This window comes from Pteropus medius, unplaced genomic scaffold, assembly GCF_902729225.1.
Source record: "Pteropus medius unplaced genomic scaffold, Ma_sr-lr_union100, whole genome shotgun sequence".
Classification (NCBI taxonomy): Eukaryota; Metazoa; Chordata; class Mammalia; order Chiroptera; family Pteropodidae; genus Pteropus; species Pteropus medius.
Genome location: NW_024351731.1, coordinates 3,241,596 through 3,264,179, shown reverse-complemented (window position 1 = coordinate 3,264,179; position 22,584 = coordinate 3,241,596). Strand labels below are relative to the sequence as shown.

Below are 22,584 nucleotides of genomic sequence, written 5' to 3'. Positions count from 1 at the left end.
AAGTCAGCTAGCATGTAACTATATATCTAAGTGCAGTGTGAAGAAAAACAGCAGAGTGCCATCAGTGAAAACGATGGAGCGAGAACCTTCAAAAGCAAAAAGCAAAGAGAAACGAGTAAAAACTGTCAGAATTCACATTTTTTCAACCTTGGAAATTGAACTAAAGGCTTGCAGAGATCTAAGGGGCATTTTTTTAATGGCAGAATCTTGGTATAAACAGTGAGCTTCGTGATGTTTTAAGCTGTCCTATCCTCACCCCTCACTCCCAGCTCTGTAGGAACCATGAAATCCAAGTGCCACAATCGTCATGGAAACCAGCGGGCTAGAGGCCCCTGGAGGGGGCAGAACAGGGTAGAGCTATATCAAAACCCCATTCCCAGAGGAATGCCTTTATTGACCTGACTTGGAGCTCAACCTGTATAAGACCCCTTTTCCCTACAGGTATTCAAAAAAACAATCAAAGGCAATTATTTAAGATTTCTGCTGCCTGAGGTGATGGAGAAAAACCATGGCAAACAACAGGCTTACAAGAAAAAGTGGGGGAATGAGCTGGCCATACAGGCTTTGAATAGCTCTGACATATTCTTGGAAATCTAAATGACTGTGTGCTCACACAGTGCCACATACATGCCCAGGAGACCTATAATGGCCCTGAACCCTCTCCTCGCACTGACCTTGAGGTTCAGGATAAGAAGGAAGGGCAAAGCTAAGGTAGATTTAGTTGTAAGCTGACTGGCTGGGTGCTGAAGACATGCTTCAACAGGCACCCGTAGGCTGTGGGCGAAGACAAGGGGCTTAGTTTCCAGGCATTTGATAAAACCTCTGTCCGATCATTAGCTGATCACTAACCGAACAAAGCAGAGACACTTTGGTGGCAACACATGATCTATATGGACTTTATATATATATATAATAGTATTAGTTTGAAAAAGTCACTAAATCAAAATGAAAACAAAACAAAATCCCGGGGAAGGAGAAGAATTTGATTTTCACAGTTGACACATCTAATGTCCAGTTTTAAACCAAATAAAAATTATGAGACGTGCAAAGAAACATGAAAGTATGATCCACACATCAGAAAGAGTAACCAAGAGGAACTGTCTCTGAGGAAGCTGAGGCACTGGACTCATGGGGCGAAACGTTTAAATCGCTGTGTCTCAAGGACTCAAGAAAAGTATGAGAACGATGCCTCATCAAACAGAGAATAGTAATAAAGACATAGAAAGCAACTCTTAAAAAATCCAAAGAAATTCTTGAATTGCAAAATATAATAACTCGATTCTAAAATTCACCTGAGAGTTTTAATAGCGGATACGACTAGACGGAAAAAAGAACCAGTGGCTGTGAAAATCAATCACTTATTTTCCAGCTTATCCAGTGCGAGGAAGAGGGGGAAAGAGGATACGGGAAATAAACAGGGCCTCAGAGGCCTGGGGGACCCCGCCGAACATGGAGACACAGACAGAACCAGGCGAGGACAGAAAGGAGCCGCAAGATTATCTGGAGGGATAATGGCTAAACACTTCCAGATTCGATGAAAAACTTTCATCTCCCCAACCAAGAAGCTCCACAAGTTCCAAGTCGGATAAACTCAAAGAGACTCATACCTAGACACACTGCCTTCAAAATGGTGAAACACAGAGAAAAATCAGCAAGAGAGAAGCCACTTACCACGGGCAGGAGAAGCTCATCATATCAAAAGCTGGTGTCTCCAGAGAAACCACGAGGACAGAAGACAATGGGATTCCATATTCCAAGGACCCAGAGAAGAAGATTGTCGACTAAGAAATCTATACTTGGCAAAACCATCCTTCAAAAATGCAAAAATTCAGACATTCCCAGGTGGACAAAAACTAAGAGATATGTTCAACAAGAAACTCTAAAAGGAGTGTTTCAGGTAAAATTTCTTAGTGTGCCGGCAAAAGCACAGACCACCAAAGAAAATACAGATTAAATGGACTTTACCAAAATTTAAAACTCATGCACTAAAGGACACTAGCAAAAAAAAGTTAAAAGATAAGCCATAGGATGGGAGAAAATATTTGCAAATCACATATCTGATAGTGGTCTAGTATTCAGGATATTTGAAGAACTCTTAGAGCTCAAAAAGACAAGCCAACAAGGGCAAAAGCCGCCCTCCTCCCAGTTCTGCTGGGGACAGATTTCAAACTGAGGACTTTCTGCAGATACTACAAGCACTCTCCGGTTATTTAAAAAGTATTGCGGAATTCAAAAAAGTCCAGAGAAATAACCGTATAAGAAATAATCTCGATAAGATCAAATTAGATATGTTACTTAATGACATTTACATGCGTGAAAGCGTGAATCTTACCCCTAAAACTGATTTTTTAAGTTTCTGGGGTTAGTCCATTCCCTAGCGAGTTTGCACTTACTGGTATTTCATTTAAATGGGCCTAAAAATAACACGTAAATATCTTGGAACATTAGAATTATCAATGCTAATCAATTTAATGATCACCACCAGACCTCGCAAAGTGGAGAAACGTGGTCAAGGTAAGAGAAAAGACCTACAGTCTGATGGCCCCCCGTAATTTACTGTGATTTTAGGCAGGTCCGCTCACTTTATCAGAACCTGTTTCCTTACCTCTAAAATGTGAACCCTTCCTAAGTATCTAGAAGGGAAGCAAAATGCCTGACACGTACTAAGAACTTCATCAAGGATAGCTTATATTGTTAACTACTATAATGAAACGTTATCCACACAAACCTCTCTTGCTAGGTTTCTCAAATGATGCACAATGGAGAACCTCAAAAGCCGCCACGTGCGAGGGTACGAGCCAAATACTAGGTTTAAAGTGATTACCTTATTCTCTTTTCAAGAAACACCTACTAAATATCGGACCACGGTTTATATGACTAAGGATCACGTGATATCTAAATAGGAAGTGAGAAATGCTTTCGACTTTGTAAAATACATATTAACACGAAGGGACGGCACTGCCTTTGTAGGGTTAAAGCTTGTGCAATTTTTAAATGATCACTGAATTAAAAAATTTTTTTTCACAAAGGAGGAACTGAATATTTGTTGGAAAGCTATGTGTCCAGTCGTCTGGACACAAGGTAGACTAGACTATAAAATGAAGAGTCGTTAAACAGGGGAAGACTGGAAGTCAAGAATCCAGTTAGGACATAATACACAAGCCATAAGGTCCTTTGCAGTAACGAAGCTGGATTACTAATTTGGCTATGATCTTTCCACGAGCGATGCAGGGTCGGAGAGAGCAGTCAGACAAAATATAAACCAAAAAAAATCCCCCTCCACCCAAAAAAAAAAAAAAAAACTGAAATGACTTTAAATAAGGAGCATCATGCAGATATGACTTATACTTCTGGCAAAATAATACATTAAAAGAAGCAGCCGTTCCTAATGAAATAAGTAACCTCATATATTAAAAAACAAAACAAAACAAAACACCCTCACTCCGCACCTACACTGGGCCCGGCACACCGCTAGACATCACGGGTGGAAAAGGGGTGTCACCTGTCTAGTGAGGACACTGGTGTGAGGAGGGGTGGCAGAGACGACAGACGGTTACGGAGAGAACAGTGATGGACACGGCAAGTGCCCGAGGCACGGAACCGACCGATAAGGGATAGGGAGGGAGAGAGAAGGGCATTTCCCAGAAGTATCGACGTCAGGTCTTACTTTCGAAGCAGAGAAGAGCAGAAGCAGCCAGGAAGATCCATTAAAAATAAAAATTAGAATGAACGACAGGTGCAAAACAATGGGGTACAGACATGAGAGAACCCTTCTCATCCGGAGAAGCAGGACGCTTGGGGTGGGTTCCTTGCCGGGTGCCGATGGAGGAGCGGACGGCAACGAGACTGGGAGACCCGTAAGCCACATCGTGAACGACCGAGGTAAGGCGCCTGGGTTTGGATTCTGAGTGGCAGGATCCCCTGCGCGTGTCGGTCTCGCCCAGGGAACAGCGGCGTCTGGGCGTGGCACAGCGCGGGCGACCCAGCGGGCTACCCGTGCAGCTAGGTCGCTGAGGTGGACGCGTGTGGCACATGCGGAGCTGATGGTTCCTTCGGTCATTTGTTAGCAGCGTGAAAAGAATATGGCTTCGCAAAACGAAGGATTCCCTTCCTGTGCTTATTGAAAGAACCCATATTCTAAATGACTGGCACTCTCTCAAGTAACTAAAATGTTAAGTATCAGACCGTCTTAAATCTACGATTATGTCACCCATGCCTTGTTCAATCACTCTGTCAGACATCACAATGCTGGCAATTTCAATTTTCGAACTGGTTAGGTTACTGAATTATTGACTTCCGTTATTTTCGCATTAAAGATTTTAAAACATTAAATTCGCCATTCTCGAAACAAGACTGCTTTCGCAATGGTTTCGCAATGGAAGTGGCCGTGGGGGTGTATCCCCCCCCATTACTACAAGCATTTTTTGTTCTATGGACGACACTTGAAAAAAACCACGGAGGCACAGAGAGGGCACGGACGGGTGCAGAGGAGGAAAAGCCGAGTGGCTGCGAATAAATGTGTCAGTTTCCGGGAGGAAACCGGACATTTCCGCTGATCACCTGCTATTTCACGGCAAGGCAGGCGAGGAGGCCCCCGGCTGAGAACACCGGCCCAGGTCAACCAGGGACCGACTCAACCAAGGGTCACAATGGAGGGCGGGGGTGGCGGAGCTGGGGAAGAGCCCGTGGACACGCGGCTTTTGTGTGAGGTCCGGGCGATCTGAGGTCAAGTGCCTCCCCCAACTTTTCTCCCTACTGCTCTTATTTTCCAGAGTTCCCAACTACTGATTGCTTTTTTTTCTTCGTATATAATTTGACATTATGATATCCCTCTTTAGATTCTTCCGTGGCTAGAGTAGAAATTTTAAAAAATAGCGAATGCATTGTTTACAAGCTAACGCCTAATTGAGTGGATCAAACATCTAGTCTTCAGGAGTGTTACAGATTTAGCCCCATCCCACAGGTAAGCTTAGAACCTACCCTTAAAAAGCTTGCGCGGTCTGGGACGGGGAGCTCACTACCTCCCCACTGGCTGTGCTGATGTGGTGAACGATTTTCTTTACACTTAAAATCTTTGGGTATTTTCTCGCATTTCTATATTTTCTCCTAGAGAACATTCTCCTTGGAGACAGGAGCCCAGTCTACGTGTCAGCCTCATTTTTCGCCGTGTCCTGTGCCTCAAATACAATTACTTCCAGTCCACGTGCTGTTCGTACGAGTCTCTGTCCTCCTGCCTAGTGAATTTTTCAACATGGAGCTTGAATCGGTCTCCTCTGCCATCACATCTTCTCAGCCCCACAAAACCAGCCTACCAGCCACTGGTCTGCCAGTGAGGGACCAGATATGCACAGCACCGTCACTGCATAGAGACGACCGACTTTCGGCCTCACCAGACACGAGGAGAGCGAGCTGTGTCTCACCTGCTCTCTGCCACAGAGCAGGACTGGTGCCTGAAGCACAGTCAGGCCTGCTCAGTCCCTGGCCAGCAGGTTGCTGGGTCGGATGCCTCCAGAGGGAACGCCCGCCGAGTCCCGCTTCCGCTGCCGACGTCACCGCCGGTCCTCAGATGATGCACAGGGAGGAGATGGGCAGAGTGAGCCTGTTCGTTTTACGCAACCTACTGAACTTCCTCGGGAAGAAGCTGGACAGAGCTCCCCTACGTTACAAACGTGCACTGCAAAGGTGCTTCATCCCCTCTGTGGCGCTTTAAAAGCGGGCTCCTGTACCCGCGAGCGCGGCCGGACTGGAGCTACACATCGCTAACGACACGCTAAGAACCTCTGATGGCACGTGCGCCTGCGGAGTCAGTGTCCCCTGCTTTACCACCCCACGATCACCCCACCTGGCCCGTGAACCTTTCGTTCTCATCTCCTAAATCTCTCTCATACGCACCTCTTCTCTCCACTCTCACCGTGACTGCACTGGAGCCGTTCGGAGGTGCCCCACTGGACGGGCACGAGGCCCCAACTCATGCCCCCGGAGCTCCCTTGGCAAAGCCTCCCTCCAGAGCTGCCTGCCAGGCAAGCCTCTCAAAGACCTGCCCTTGGTGAGTCACCTGGAGACAGCACGCCGGAGGCTGTGGCCCCATGTAAGGGGCCTCGTGCTGCGACTCCTCTGATGTCGCCTTTCGGGCCTTTCGCCAGCGGACCTCCGGCTCGCTTGCCAGCCCCAGCCTGCAGCCACGGTGCCTGCGATGACTCCTCTGCCTCCTTCCTGCCTCCCCGGCACCCCCCACACCCAGTCTGCCAGGTCCCAAGGGTAAGGGCCAGGCCTCGTTCTCTTGGATACCCAATGTCTGGCACACGGGAGGCATACAGCAGTGTCTGCCGGATGGATGAACAGGTGAATGCATGAAGGAAAGAACTAATTACAGAATAAGTGCCAGGAAACAGAGTGATAGCTTCTTAAAGATGAATGCACATCAGTGGGCTATTGTCAAATAAAATGCAATGTTTATTAAAATATTGTACATTTTGATAACGAGACTTCACCTGAATTCTTCTGTCCAACGTTACCTGTCCATCTTACATTCCCTGCCCTCAGCCAGACATTTCCCTTTAAAAGTCTGTATTCTATTTCTGAAAGTCAGAGCAACCTTATTAAAAATAGTGAACAAACATGGGCGAGAAATAAACGTACGTTAACACACATTCTTGCTTATGCATCGAGCTACACCTCTGAGTTTTTATCTTTGTCAAAGAGGACGTCTGAACAGAGTTTAACTGCCAGGCTGACCTGGACACGTAGTAGATGCTAGAGCTTCATTTCAGTACGAGAAACTGTTCTAACGCAGGCAGAGTCTGCATTTTCCATTCCCGACCTACAAACTCCAGCCGACACAGGGCCAAATACTAAAGAAATCCTGCTTTGAAAAGAAGAGATTTTCTAGGATAAAGGAAACAGCATGACCTATTTAATTCTATTTCTGTCACAAGTAAAATCAAGCATAACATTTAAGCTGGGGAAAACCATTTCAAACAGACAGAAGAATTTACAAAAGACAGTGATTTTAAAAATGCTTCAGGTTTCAGTCCTTTGGGGAAAAAAACAATTACCCCATGTAAGGCCTCACTTAAATTAGGGTGCTATCTGGTCATTTCAAACTGTAACAAGTTTTCATATACAATACAGTGTTAAAAGCTTATTTTGGGTTTACGAAAGAAAGATTAGCTAAAAACAGGGTTTTGAGAAATTCATTTTTGCCGGGGTTCGGAGTAATAATATCCTTGTCGAGTGTCACCAATGACCATGAACAGAGCACATAACCAAGTTACTTCGTAATTAAAGACAAAATCACATCTTCCTAATAATTCTAAATAAGAATCTTTCTCATAATCATTAAAATGACATCATTACTTCAACCAGCAAATGACATCCCCAGGTGTTCACTGACGGCTGTGAGGGACACACCTGTATCCGCGGTCTGACGCCTGTATTCAGACTCCGGCACGGCCTCGTGGGAGCTGTGTGGCTTTGCAGACATCACCTAACCTCCCTGAACCCCGATGCTAGAAGCTGCCAGTGGAAATCACAATCCACACCCTGGCTACTTTTCCCAGTGCTTGTGGGAGGAGTGAGCTAGGAATATATTTATGAAAGCTGCCTGGCACAGCTCTCGCCTATAAATAAAATGAAAGGTGGTTTCATTTTATTTAAACATCTACCCCTTTCACACTCTTGTGCTCGTAGGCCAGGAAAACATCAGCACTATCCAGGCATTTGTCTTCTGTAGAATGTGATAAATTCCTAAAATTGTCTAAACTGCGACGTCTGCATTTCCACAGCCTGCAAATACCAGTATGAACCGCTGCGGTTTTTGATAAAGAAACGGCTGACCACGGTTTAGCTATGATTCTGTCCACACTCAGACACGGCTTCTAAAAACACAGCTCTGTCAATTATTCATAGAATGCGTCCTCTTCTCACGGTTTATCTCTGAGCTAGAATTAGATCTGTTTGGATCTGACGAGGTGTTCAAAATAACATAAAGGAAAAGAAAACAACACGGAAGTTAACCCAGAAACCCCACGAACAAGGGAAGGAAAAACTGCCAACAGAAAACGAAAGAAAACGAAATCTACCCAGAAACCCCACAAAGATGGAGAACGGGGAACAACCAAACTCTCCGAAGCCCACGTTACCTACGTCATGTTAAACGTGTTATATCGCATTTCCCATTCCCCCCTGGGACACAGGTGCGGCTGAATGCCTGCTACGTGCCAGGCAGTGTTCTAAGCACCGGCGACACAGTACCGAAGAGGCTCCAGGTCTCGGGGCGGCCGGAGGAGTCGTCACAGAAGAGAGACCGCACGGGAATGCGAGGCGCCAAGGAGCCGCTATGGAGATCTGGGGGGCGGCAAGGGCGGCCCAGGTCAAGGAACAGCAAGCACAAAGGTGATGAAATGCAGAGAGGGTGCAGCAGAGCGAGCCAGGGGGGACGCGCAGGAGCCCGACCACGAGGGGCCTCGGGCCCTACACGGACGAGGTGGCCCCTGGAGGCTTCCGGCCTCGCGGGGCGGCGCTGCGGTCCAGGTCTCCATCCTTCTCTTCACCGGACTCACGTCCAGCTCCCTTCTTCCTCCTTTATCCGCGTCCGACCTATTAGAACCACTTCAGTTCTTTTTCATATCTTTCAGTTCTAGAATATCTACATTTTCCACATTTTCCAGTTCTTTGCTTAGATCATCAATCTCATCTGTTAATTCCTTGATTATAACGAGCTTAGTTATTTTAAAGTTGGCGTCTGCCGTCCGCATCCACTGTGGCCTGTTTCTATGGCTTTCTGGGTTTCTTCTCACGGAGCCTGCCGGCATGCCTGCCCCTTCCGATCAGGTGCTTGCAATTAGAGATGTAAAGGTACAGACATAATCGAAGGCCTAAGCTTTCACCTTTCTCCAGAGAGAATTTATATTTGCTTGTGATCGTATTTTTAAATTTTTGGATCAAACACAAAATAAGCCATAGAAAGGTATGAATCCTAAATGCACAGCTTGGTGAATTTTCGCCAACTAAGCAGGGCTCTGTCACCAGAACCCCGATCGAGAAATGGGACATCGACAACCCCGCAGGCCCTGCGCCGTCCTCAGCTCCCATGTCCTGCCAGAGGGCACCACGGGCCCAGATTCGGCGTCGTGAGCGGGGTGTCCTTCCTCCTGAGCTTTCCAGAGACGGAGTCACAGTAGTGACGACTTCGTGCCGGTTCCTTCCACTCGATCCGTCCACGTTGCTGTACGCAGCAGCTGACAGCCAGTTCCTCGCCGCTGCTTGGAAACGCTGGCCTATGTGACCACGCTCCAAGTCGCTGGCCCGCTGTAGCGGTGACGGGGACCGTGCTTCCTCCCAGCAGTGCCTACGCGCCCCCGCATCAGTCTCCCGGTGCGGCCGTGCGTGCGCCCCCGCTGGGTGTCCCCGGGAGCAGGATCGCTGGACTCGGGGGAGGCCTGTGTTCAGCTTGAACAGACAGCAGCAGACACTTTCTCTGAAGCACTTGTACCAACGGACCTTCCCGCGACAGCAGGTGAGACTTCCTATCGAAACCCCTTTTAGATAACGTTTGAAGTGAGATTTCTAATTTTAATCATTCTGGTGGGTGTGAATAGTACTGGATACTATGCTTTTCATGCATGAATATCTGAAACACAGATACTCATTAACAAGAGTCTGCTCGGAAAGCGAGCCACATTGGTAAACGGAAGAAATAAGACTTCTAAGCCAACTATAAAAATACTTCTCTATCACTTTTCAGGTGTCGGGCACTGTTTTTTAAAATATTCTCCACATGATCGTCTCTCTAAACTTCATGACGACCTCATGTGACAAGCACTAATACTTCCGTTTTAGTTCCAGATTAGGAGCTGAGGCAAAGAGCAGTTAAGCAACTTACCTAAGGTCACACAGCAATTAAAGGCACAGCACAGATCCGAAACCAGTCGGCCTGGCTGCCGACCTTGCCTGTCACCATTGTGATATGTTGCTTTTCCTATAAAACGGAGGGTCAGGCCCCGTACTGTGATGACGTCACTAGATGGCCAGCGGGCCTTCTAACTTGTATCGCCCAACTCGACGATGTGGTACTATTTTAAACTGCTTTAGCCCTGAAGACTTTTACGACTCCATGTCCTGTCATGTACGTCACACTCTATTCTACCTGTAAACAAAGTGAACAGAATCAAAATAAAAGTACAAACATGGTAATCGACATTATCAACAATATAGCACCGCCGAACCTCTTCGGCCTGTCGCTGTACACACCAGTACCTTCTATGTGTCTCATCCTCTTCCCTGTTTAAGTACTGTCTCCTCTAGAAAGTCTTCCCACATTCCATCAAGTGGTTAGTCTTCCCTCTTTGTCCTCCCTAAATATTCCGTGCATAAGTCGATCACAGGTGCTCCTACCCTGAGTAGTAACTGTGTTTTGTTTCTGTACCAAGAAGTCAAACATTGATTACTCATTACATGCTGGACCCTATGGATAAAAAGGCACGGCCCCTATCATCGATAACTTTACATGCAACAGGAAACGGTAAGACAAATAAAGGAGTGATCGTGGTGTGCCAAGATAAGTACCCTAAATAGGATATATACACACGCACCCAGGGAACAGAGAATGAAGGGGATTCCGGAAGGACCCCTAGGGAGGATGATGAGTGCGTTCCTTCCTAGACTCTGACCTGCGTGAAGGCAAGGAAGGACTAAGTTCTGCGAATGCTGATTAAATGCTCGAGCAAAATGAGAAAACTGAGATGGCGGGTTCTTGCAGGGCATTCAAGGTGAGAGGATTAACCCAGCGATGCTGCGGGGTCCCCCGGCCCCCGCCTCAGGCTCACCCACCTGAGGAAGATGGAGCATGCCGCACACTGGCTCCGACACGGCCGCTGTTGCCCGGCCACCTTGCTCTGGCGAGTCTGCCTCGCGAGGCAGCGTCTGCTTCCCGGGCCTCAGCGACGCTGACTTCAGACCTCCACTCCCTTCATAAACCACCTTTTTGGGGGGTTATTTTGTTTAAAGTAAGGAGAGGGGGTCAAATATATGAAGGTAGAAGATTTGACTTGGGGTAGTGAGCACATAATGCAATATACAGATTATATATCATTGAAGCGTACACTTGAAACCTATGTAATTTTATTAACTAACGCTACCAAAAAAATTAATTGAAAAAAACAAAACTTAAAATAACCTTCCGTATTCATAAATTTAAAATGTGAAATTATTTCAAGTTTTACATTTCTAAAATAGGTCAATCTTTCAGGCATTTAGAAAACAGATCAACTTGTGAAGCTCCTGACAGAAATTTCAAGTAAATTGCATATGACTCTTATTCTTGCTTCTGGTAAAATGGATGTAAAAAAAAATTACAGAATCTTCATCTTTTTATCTAAAATAAAAAGGTGTCCCTAGGCTTTTCAATTCACATTTAAAATGCATTTTCATAAATAACCTTTTCACAATCTGTACTCTGTTTTAATTTAATTTCTCACTATGGAAAACAGGATAATTGAAGCAGTTTGGAGATTAGTTAACTGTCAAAAATCTACGCCAGTAGTCGCTGCAGAGGGACATTCTGCCGTTGCTACGACCCTCATCTGCACAAAATCCCCAAACTAGTCAGATAATTAAAACTTCAGGTGAGCTCTCCAAAGAATGAGAAGGAGTGTGACTTCACTGAGTCTTTAAACAAAATCTAGATTAAAGAACTGCACATACATTTAAAAAAAATATGGCTTTCCCTAAAGACCTTCACTGGTGTTCTTAGCCGTCAACATTTCAGAAGACTTTATTCTGATGCCGAAGGAGGAAGTGGCGGTCCCTGTGCTCCCATGTTCCACAGGGGGACACCATTTATGGCAGCAATAGCGTCTTTCTTAAGGCAGGGTTCATCTTTCATAGCTTTACTGAGCCATGATGCTACAGAACAGGCAGCAAAGACGAGCAGAACACGAGGCTCAGAGATCTCTGCTCCCACTTTTCAAAACTACCTCCTTTGATGCTCCAAACCTGGATCCCGTTGACCGGGGGTAGTCGCCCTGCAGTAGCTGCAGAAGGGCTGGTGAAACCGGTGACGACTTCAGCACGTACCACCTGCTCTGAGTTTTGAAGAGCGTCGTTTATGTCGAAAGCGATGGAATAATTTTTCTCTCCTTCACTTGTCAGCTGGTCCGTTTGCAAATACAGCGTTTGAATTCGCTGAAGCTGGTTTGCTCAGGTCTTGGTGAAGAATGTGGGCCCCGGAGCCAGACTGCTGGGCTTTAAATTGCAGCTCTGCCCTCATCAGCCACGTGCCCTTGAAAAAGTACTAATCTCACGGTGTTGTCTTAAAGCTGCCGCAGATCTATGCAGAGAGCTTGTGGGGAAGTACGGGCACGTGGAGTTTATCACTCAAAGTACACTTCGGGAAAAATCAGTCAGCCTCTCTGAGCCCCAGCTGGCTGGACTCATATTCCCTTCACGGGAGTGACGTGAGAATTAAGTAAGATGAAACAGGACGAGTGCCCCGCTCAGTAATCTTCGTACAAATTAAACATCCAGGAAACGGCAGCTGCCTTTTCTTCCATTAACTTTAAAAAGTTGAAGAGTACGCCGTTTTCCTGTGACGACTGAATCAGAAAAATACTAGGAGGCTAACGCAGGATGACAGTCCCCCCAAACACATCATTAAGGAAAGCACTAACTTCTGGCCTGAAGACCAAAGTTGATGATTTTACAAAGAAGCTTCTAGAAGGCTCTTCTACAGTCAGTGAGACAGGCCAGAGAAGGGGGCAGTTGGAAAGAGGCCCGTTTCACTCGTTTCCACGTTTCCTCCAGCCCACAGCGCTGACCCGGCTGGAACGCTGGGGGTGACGGCTGTAGATGAGGGGTGCGCGGGTCTGGCACTGAGTCTCGGTTCGCTCACTCTCCACCCATGTGGTCGCTGGACAGTCCAGGTCACTTTCGTCATCTGTGCTCCGTGGCCGTGAATCCATGAGGACTGGGGCAGCAGAGTAAGGAAGATGTTCTACTCCACACCGATGTCCCTGTGGGGACGTTCCTGATGACGGACACCCAGACCCCACTGCCACCCGTTCTGGCTAGGGGACCGGGGAGGTGAGCACACGGGCGCTGTGGGCGGATGCGCGAGGCTCTGCGACTTCAGGCTGCAGCACGGCATCCAGGAGCCTCCAAGGCCTCGTTTAAAAACGTGTGCCTAAGGCAGAGGGTGAGCTCCACAAAAGCCCTTCCTCCGCGGCCGACCCCACCTCCCTCCAGCAGCCCGGGTACACCATGGGGGGACAATTTCACGTCCTGTTCAGTGCACAAAGCTGGATAGTCAGAGCATATTAAGTACAGTCAGTCCTCAACGTCATCAATAGGTTCTTGGAAACTGTGACTTTAAGAGAAATGATGTATAACGAAACCAATCTGACCACAGGCTAATCGATATACACGAGTTAATTTCCTAAGGCGTATTTCTGATCACGAAACATCAGCAAACTTCCAAATAAAGACCCAAACCATTTCTAATATTAAACACTGAACTAAGTGTCAGCTATATATATACAGTTAAGAAAGATGAATAAAAACAAGTTAGAATGATTTTGCAACCTGCTCGCTCCAGTTCAGAATCACAGGTGGCTGGTGCCTGTCCCAGCAGCTCAGGGAGCAAGGCGGGACTCACCCTGGACAGGATGCCCTGCTACCACAGGGCCACTCACAGACTGCGACCACCTGGACACAATGCACCCAATAACGCACATGGCCTGGGGATGTGGGAGGTGGGGGGAATGGAGCACCCAGAGAAAACCCACCTGGACGTGGGGAGAATGTGCAAATTTTGCACAGTGGTCCCAGCCAGAGGCATTTTTTTTTTCTCATAAACATTATAATGAAATGACCTTGAACAAAAAGATGTTATTTGAGGACCTGCTATAACTGAAAAAGCTTTCATATTCTGATGAATCTGGATGACTTCATCTAGAAAGCCCTAACATACTTATGTTGAAAGGTGATTAAGCCATCAGCTCAGGCTCAAAAGCTTAGAATGATTACACAGCATTAAGATACCAAGGGACATTAGTGCATGGTAAACACTTCTATGGATAGATGGCTGATGCAGTCATAAGTAATCGAGTTAGAAAATAACGTGACTAGAATTTCTAAGGCAATTTTAGTTTATATATCTTGAATAGTAACTCTGCATTTTAAAAAACTCATGTTTTAAAATGTTTTTCAAAACTTTTATTTTTTATTTGTTTAGGCAAGGCAACCCTTGGCTGACCTCACGGATTGCAAGGACCTCATCAGCTTACGATCTCTTATTTTTATTTATTTATTTATTTATTTGTTTGTTTGTTTATTTATTTATTTATTTATTTTTTACGCCTGCAGCACCTTGTCTTCCTAGGTGGTCTCCCATCCAAGTACTAACCAGGCCGGACCCTGCTTAGCTTCCGAGATCAGACGGGATCGGGCTTGTTCAGGGTAGCACAGCCGGAGACTTGTTTTAGAATTCAAAAGATTCACACCCACTCATTTTAGCTTGTTTCCTCACATTAAAATGTTTATTTATTCTGTGACTTTCCTTTTAATATCAAGGTTTGTACTTGATAAAAAATTACAGTTCCTTATTAGAAAAATTATATTCAGAGTGATAGTGAAAACAGCATATTTCAGAAAACACGCATTATAGAATTTTCACGTTGGGACAGACATTAAGGCAGCACGTGGTCTAACCCACCAGCCTGCTCAGGAAAGCACCATCACCTCCATTCTGCTGATTTAGAAACTAAGGCCCCAAAAGGTTAAATAATTTACACAGAAAGAACTAGATGGTGACAGTGACAAGAAGTGGAATTGGGAACCAAATATCACCCCTCTCAGAAAATATTCACCTTACGTATTGCATATTTTTTAGCTCACTAAATGAGCCATGATATGTTTGCTAAATTTGGCCTGAGATACTTAATGTCATTCCACTAAGTATGTTTAACAGTGCACGTGACACACGGGATGACAGAATTAGTTAGGTTTTCCTCCACGTGTTCATTCGGTATTTCCGAAATGTCAGGCCCTGTGATAGGCTCTGGGAAAACAGAGATTAAAAAAATAAATAGTGCCTGCCCTAAAGGAAGCCACAGGCTACTGAGGACAAAGACGAGTACGTAGACGCAGAGGCAGGTGCCAAGAGCGGCAAAGATGCCGGTGGCCACGCCCATTTAGGATCGGGAATGTGTCACGATTCAAGAGTAAACAGTACGAAGAGTTGTCAGGGACAGAAGGAGGAGGCCTGGAGAGAAGCAACGGCGCACGCAGAGTGATACGGGGCCCACGCCCTGGTTCGCCCCAGGCCCTGGGACGGACGTGGCTGGGGTGCGAGGGGATGGGTGGGGGTGGGGAAGGAGGGGGGACGCAGAGGACCTGAGGCTGAGCTTAGTCAGACAGGACGGTCGCCAAGGCCTTCCAACGCCACCTGGAAGAATCTCGACTTCATCCTGGAGAGCCTGAGGGCCTTCTAGACGTGCACACTAAGTTCTCATGTTCCGGGGCTCGGGGTTGGTGGGGGAGGAACAGCATTATCAGACACTGATACCAGCAAGTCCACCGGAACAGCTCGGAAGAGCACGTTATCTAAGGGCAGGAACCGGGGCTGAGGGAAGACGAAAAGCAGGAGGGGGGGAGGCGGGCAACGAAGTGCGCCATGGCAACCGTCTGTCTGCCTGTCTGTCCATCCATCCGTCCACCTGCCATCTCAACAACCAGTGTTTATGGAATGGCTACTGTATGGTAGGTGGGAGGCACGAAAGGGTGAACGCAGACTGCAAGTTCGTGAGAGAGGCCAGACACGAAAACCAGCCCACACACAAACAGCTGCAAACTGTGCCGCGCACAGGTGCGATGAGCACGTGAGCTCACGCGGGGAGGCTGGCAGGACTTCTTCCTCAGGAGGACGAGCCTCATGATGAATGCAGTGACGATGTCGTCGACCTGGAGACGCAACTGTCATCTATGGAGAAGGGGGAAGACAGGGTCACAGTGAATGAAGAAGAGGAGCCAGCGGGACCCTGGGAGCCTGGCTACGTGGTGGTGCCAGTCACCGTGACCAGGGCTCTGGGGAAGACGAGGCCCTCTGTGTCGGCCTGTCCCACGGCCCTCGCCGGGCCTGCATGGCATACAGGGAGAGATGAGCACGGGAGGGTGACACCAGACAGGGCTCAGACAGAGATTTCGACTAGTTCTTAACATATAAATTTTAGGTGAAATGATGAAAATGGACAAGACTTTAGTAAATAAAACTACCCTGCAGAGTGTCTGGGGAACATGCATCTATTCAGAATGTGTGCGTTTTTCGTAGGAGAGTCGAAAGCGATTTATCAAATGCAGTTTCACTTTTGAAATTCATATGCAAATTGGGCTCTGCCAGGAAGCATCAAACTTATCTCTCTGTGTAATTACACCAACATTCTGAATTGTTAAAAGTGCTCTCGCTGACTGTATTCTGGGTAACACTAATTAATTTGTCAGTTATTTAATTATTTGTTCATAAAGTAATGAATCAATGTCATTTTGGAAAGAGGTACTTCTTGTTCTCAAAAAAGAGATGAGAAGTTACTGTAATTATGTCTAATTTTACTAAGTTAAAAACAGAGCAGAAGGTCCCAATTTATACTCAAATGGTTGAAAACACATCACTATCTGTTTTCTTCTTTTTTGGAAAAATGTTAATTAGGCTGAATTGCCTTGTTTTCTTAGAGCAATTCTTAAAAGACAAGTATTCATAGAAAGAGGGACTTGGTCTCACCAACGGTTAGCCCATTCTACTCAAACGGTTGCTGTGTATGTCCTATGTACCCTTATAATAATAATCTTCTCAGAATCAAATAGATTCATTTGCTAACAGATGTTCTTCTCAATGATACATGCTCAGGGAATATTTTGTGACAGTGACTCTGATGAAGAACAGTTGGTTCAGATGGCATTATAAATGATCAAATACTTTCACAACCCACCTTGAGAAAAATCAGTCAAATTTCAATAGGCGCATTTTGACAAGGAAATACCTTCAAATTATCAGCCTTTCTCGCTTGGGCCAATAAAGCGCATTCTTAGAATGGATATACTATAACTAATTACTAAAAATAATTTTAAGATATACCATTGATTTTTTATTGGGTCTAAAACTATATTGGGATACTTCCATTTTTATACACACAATCTGAAGAATCTTGAGTACTTTAAGGACTGAAATATATACTTTCTCAAAAAGGCAGTTGTGGCGGGATTTGAAAGAATAAGATTTATCCCATTTTTGGTTTAAATAAGCAACTGATACAATTTCTTTCCATCTTTTACTCTGGATATAACGGCCTCGGTTACTAAATGGTAAAGGAAAGCTAAAATGAAAAGTAAATTGAATTGGCTATAAATAACCACACAACTTCTATAGAAACAAATCCTTTATCACTACGAGTGTATTTTGGGATCTTTAAAAATTACATTTCTGAGTTCCAAAGGAATGACGAGTCTTTTTAAAACACAGAGATGCTCTGAAATTCTTAAATAGTAAAAATACCATTTAAATATTTGCCAATTAATGTAATCATGGCACTTTGTTTATTATATTGTTAAAATCTTCACCTCATTCTTAACGGTTCTCAATTTCCATTTAGCCACTTAAGGTAGCTTGAAAGCAGAGAACTATGCAATTACAAGGGACCTGAGCGGTCACTTAACGCCATGTGCTGTCACCCTCTCACAGCGCTCCTGCTCAGGGCAAGAGCTGCCACATTTTTGCCAAAGACGAGGCAGTTCTATCATCCTAGCTAGCAGAGCACTGTGTTTTTGTTGTTTTCGTCCTTAATAAAACACTGATTCACGATAGAACACAGGCTTTGAAGTGTGACTCTCCCTTCTGCTCCCTCGTCATCAGCCACATGACCGGACAAGACGCTGACTTTCCCAGCCTCAGTCCTCATTTATGCGATGGGTTCGCGATGCCTCGTTGAGGGGCCGTGAGAACTGACGTAACGTGCAGGACAGAGGCCCGTGGAGAGGTGCTTCCCACCCAATAATGACAAACTCGAAAGTGCATTCTTACAGCTGAGCTGAGATGAGATTTACGGCACACCCGTGTCCCTTTGGGAACTGTGCAGAAACAGTCTCACGTCTTTGTAGTGACCCACCGCTGCCCTTTGACCAGACTAAGGGAGGGTCCTTTCTCAAATGCCAACCATCGACTTCTTCCTGCCAGGTGGCCAGTCGCGACTAGGGAGCGATCAGGGGGACATTCCCTAGGGAGAGTTACTAGATCTGTGGGGGGGGGCAGGAAGGAGTCAAGTCCAAGTCCAGCAAACACTCACCGAGCGCTTACAATGCACCAAAATCCGTGCCTGTGGCCAGAGACTGATTAAGAGACACAGTGCTTCTCCCTGGAAGTTTATGCTCTAGGAAGCGGACATGCTCTGACGGTCGTGCTGCCCAGACACCGGCTAACGATTAAGTTATACGTAAACTGCTCTGTGAAAACAAATGCAAAACCACATGGCAAGCCCCCAAGGTGTGTTTCCCAGAGGCGGGAATTCTTTAAAACGCAGTCTTAAGAACGTTCATTCATTCGGTCACTAAGCAAACGTTTGTTAAAGACTATGGGCCAGACATTATAGCAGGTGCTGAGAATACACAGGTGAATGGGGGGGTGGTCCCTACGCTCACGGAGTTGAGAACCTAGTATACGATTATTCTATTCAATGGAATAATTATTTCAGTATATTTTAAGAGGACCCACCACATGAAGGACATCCACTTTGGGGTTTGGGACCCTACGCTTCCTGAGTTGGACATCTTACAGTGCGACCACCTGATCTAAAATCCTAGAAACACGCAAACAAACAAAATATATATATATTTTTTTAAGTTTGGGTTTTTCTCCTTCCCATGCTGAGCAATCTTCAGGATTTCAAATGGTTGAGACCAACGACCGGGGACGGGGGATGTGCCGGGGACCGTAACACTGTGTGAGAGGGAGTCAGAGGTAGGGCGTCGAAAGACAGTTGGGTCCGGGGAGGAAGACGAGGCCGACAGAACCTAGCTGCGAGGTGAGGCAGGGAGAGCGACTGCTGGCAAACAATCATGTGTGTGTGCGTGTGCACGTGCGTGTGTGTGCGCGTGCGTGCGTGTGTGTGCGCGTGCGTGCGTGTGTGTGCGCGTGCGTGTGTCAGTTGCTGTTGCAGTTCATGAAATGGCCACACTCCCGCCAAACTAAAACGCAGACGGTAAATGTGGCCACCACGCCCTGCAGGTGACACCGCTGGGGCAGGAAGAGTGGGGACTGTGTCAGGACTGCGGCCACAGTGACAAGCAGTGCCTGGCGGGGTGGCAGGTGGGAGCGAGGGACGCAGACGATGAAGGCTGCCTTTCCCTCCCTGACCTTCCAAACTTTGTCTGCTCCTGGAAGGACACGGAATTCTTCCAGACGGCCACTATCCTGTTACCCAGTGTGGTAGGAGGAAAGGGGAGAAAATTAACTCAATAGAATACTCCTGAATTAATTATTTTAATGCCTGTCCTGTCATTTATCAATAAAAACCAGAGCTACGAGTAGAAAAGCAAAGTGCCTTGAAAGTCCTTTTCCTCCCCTGGACTTTAACCTTTCAACAAACCTTTCTTTGTATCCATCTAATTGCATGCCACACGTGCTGAGACAGAGAACACGTGTGTCTTGTTCACACGGCAGGAATTCACTCAGTCTTGGTTCAACGGAAAGATGAATTAATGCGCAAAAGGAAGGCGATAAATAGCTCTTTCTGAAACATGCGGGTTGTGAAGCCAAAGAAGTTAAACTCTTGCCCGACTCGCACGGTACCTGTGGCGCAGTAAGGGGAGGATCATCTCCCACACCGCCTGTGACAACCACCGCCACACCATCCAGCCACGTCTCCGTTAACCCAGACGTTAAGGGAATTCACAGTGAGACGCGGTGGGAACGGACACTGGCTCACCTACAAGGAGTCTAACAGCATGCCCCCTGCCTCACGGTCCTGCTCTTCTCAAGAGACTCGGCATTGGTGGCAAAGCTTGAAGCATGATTATTAGCGTAAGTTTGGTAAGAATAGTAGTCAACAGGAACACGTCCCGCTGTAAGAAAATGTAAGAGAAGAAATAGAGGCCACGTCCTTCCCCGGATGTATGGCAAGATGGCGAAAGCGCATTAGGAGATCTGTTAAGTATAATTCACTGGGCTCCCCGTATACGCTCTGTGCCAAGCACAGAGGGATAAAAGCTATCTTCCCTGTCTTTCCAGAGGCACAGTCTAGATGAGGGAGAGATCTGCGATGTCTCTGTAGGTCGGCTCTGACCGCCAAAGCCCAGGAGGACACATGGGAGAGAGTCGGGGGAAGACAGGCAGAAGAGCACTCCAGACAGAGAATGGTCTGGAAGCCTGAGAGAGCACAGCATAATCAGGGAATCACGAAAAGTCCACTATGTCCAGGAGGAAGACTTTGATCTTCCCAGCGGCTGCAGATGAAGCTGAAGAGGCTGTCTGTGGCCCGGGGGAGATTTCTGAAACCTTCCAGAAACTGTGCAAAGGGGGGCTGAGCACCTAGCACGAGACCTGAGTGAGGTACAGCATGAAAACCGGCTGGTTCTCGCATTTCGCCCGTACACTGCTTCCCTTTCCTCGACGGCAGCTCTTTCTCTAATACTTTCGATCACTACTGCGAAACATCCACCCACTACTGATGCTCTTCCTGGCTGGGAAACCGAAAAGTTACAGGAAGAATCCCGGGGGGTCTGTGTTCTTGATAAAGAACTCCTCTCCCCCCTCCACGCCGCCCCCCCACTTAGTTTTCAGGGTTCTCCTTCCCTTCCCTTATGTTAAGTCAGTCTATGAACCGTGTCGAAGAACTATATTGAATGGTAAAATGAAAAGCTGATTTGCATTAATTTGAAAAACTGTGCACTTTTGTTTTCTTCACTAAAAAGATTTTCCACTAAGAATCCATATTCAGCAGCAGAGCTTAAGTGGAAACACTTCAGGGCAAAAAAACAGCTTGGTATATGCAGGCAATTATTTTTTAAATGATTGGATTACTAAGAGGCGACCCGGAGAGGAGTAGGAAAGAAAGTTCCATTAAAATCCTGTAAGAGCTTGAAAAAATGTGTCCTTGATCTCAGTCTGGAACCTCCCACCATCCGAATTCATCTTCCACATCTTAGATTTAAGCTGTTCAATGGAAGAGGTTATTTCTTTTCCGTTTTTCATAGCTCTGGCACCAAGGGCTTATTTGGCACGCGATACATGCTGCTGAACCGAGGTGGGGTACTCAGACCCGAAGGCAGGTGGCAGAGGATACTCGGCGCCACACCCCACCGTACATATGGACCGCGCCAATCAGATCGCCAAAGCTGACGCCTGACCCCTTCACTTACATAATCTCCGTAGGCCTCCTGCGACGGGGGTGGCGGTGGAGGTCTGTACCCAGCTGGGGGGACCCCTCTTGCTCTGGGGGTGAGAAGGCCTCTTCCCCGACTCACTGGCCCTCTCGTGGAAAGGACTCCCCTGGAGGTCGGCGTCCCGCGTGGCACACCAACGCCAACTGGCCGGGCTGTGGCTCCTCCCCTTCCCCTGCAAGCAAGGGCGGAGGTCAGATTAGCAATATTCGTCATGTTCTCTAACGCTCGTTGTTCACATACATTCACACCTCAGAAAAAAACAACGTTCCACACTTCTGTAAAAAGAAATAAGGGAACCATATGCAAAGTAAAAACTAAAGCAAGAGAAGAAACAGGTGTCTACCGGAAAGAAGTTAAGTCATTTAGGCAACACGTCCAGCCACAATAAATATGGTTACATCCAAGAAGCTCCGAGACCAGTTTCTGGCTAGGAAACAGAGCCAGAAGCTATGATGTCATGCCAGGTCCCACCCAACCTTTGCCCTGACACTATGAAGCGGGCCTTTATTCTGCTTGTCCGTGAACAAGGCACCAGAGGCCCAGACGGATCTTAAAACCGTCTGGGAACACAGCTAAGTCGGCAAAGCCAGGGACCAAAACGTAAGCAGTCACTCCATGAGGGACTAAAATGTACTTTACCAAACAAATCTACTACGCCATAATCTAAAATACCATCTTCAAGTTAGATGAACAAAATATTTTCCATTCATGTATTTGTAAAATAAAATATGAGACTTGAAGGCAGAGGGGAAGGAACGAGGCAGCGGTAAGAACACCTGAACTCGGGCAAACACTGGAGGAAATGTGCGAGGTCTCTGAAGAAATGAGGACAGAAACTGCGGCTAACCCAGTGAACAGAGGACCCCCTGACCCCCGCCCGCGGACACTGTGCTCCAGACAAGGAGGGCTGCAGCCCACGAAGTGCTGCCCGCACATCAACTCTCTCTCTCACTTAGGATGAACCGAACTAATCCTCGGAAATAAATGACTGAATCTCACGTGAGGAGAGTTAAGTTATCTGAATAAACACTTGTCTATTAAAGAAATGAAATCGGTAATTTATAATCCTCCAAAAAAGAAAGCACCAGGCCCGGATGGTTTCACGGGTGAATTCTGTCAAACATCAAAGGAAGAAATTATATCCGATCCCTACAACCTCGT

The 22,584-nt window shown here is 46.6% G+C and overlaps 1 protein-coding gene and 1 pseudogene across 1 annotated transcript in view; both read right to left on the bottom strand.

The window, feature by feature from the left end:
• The window catches only part of KHDRBS3 (KH RNA binding domain containing, signal transduction associated 3), a 139,099-nt gene that overhangs the window by 39,424 nt on the left and 77,091 nt on the right, over window positions 1-22,584 (bottom strand). The window contains exon 6 of the mRNA XM_039845903.1: window positions 21,400-21,595. Coding sequence (XP_039701837.1) covers window positions 21,400-21,595 — 196 coding nt within the window. The remainder of the gene's footprint in view (window positions 1-21,399; window positions 21,596-22,584) is intronic.
• Window positions 14,353-14,471, bottom strand: LOC120588896 (uncharacterized; annotated as a pseudogene).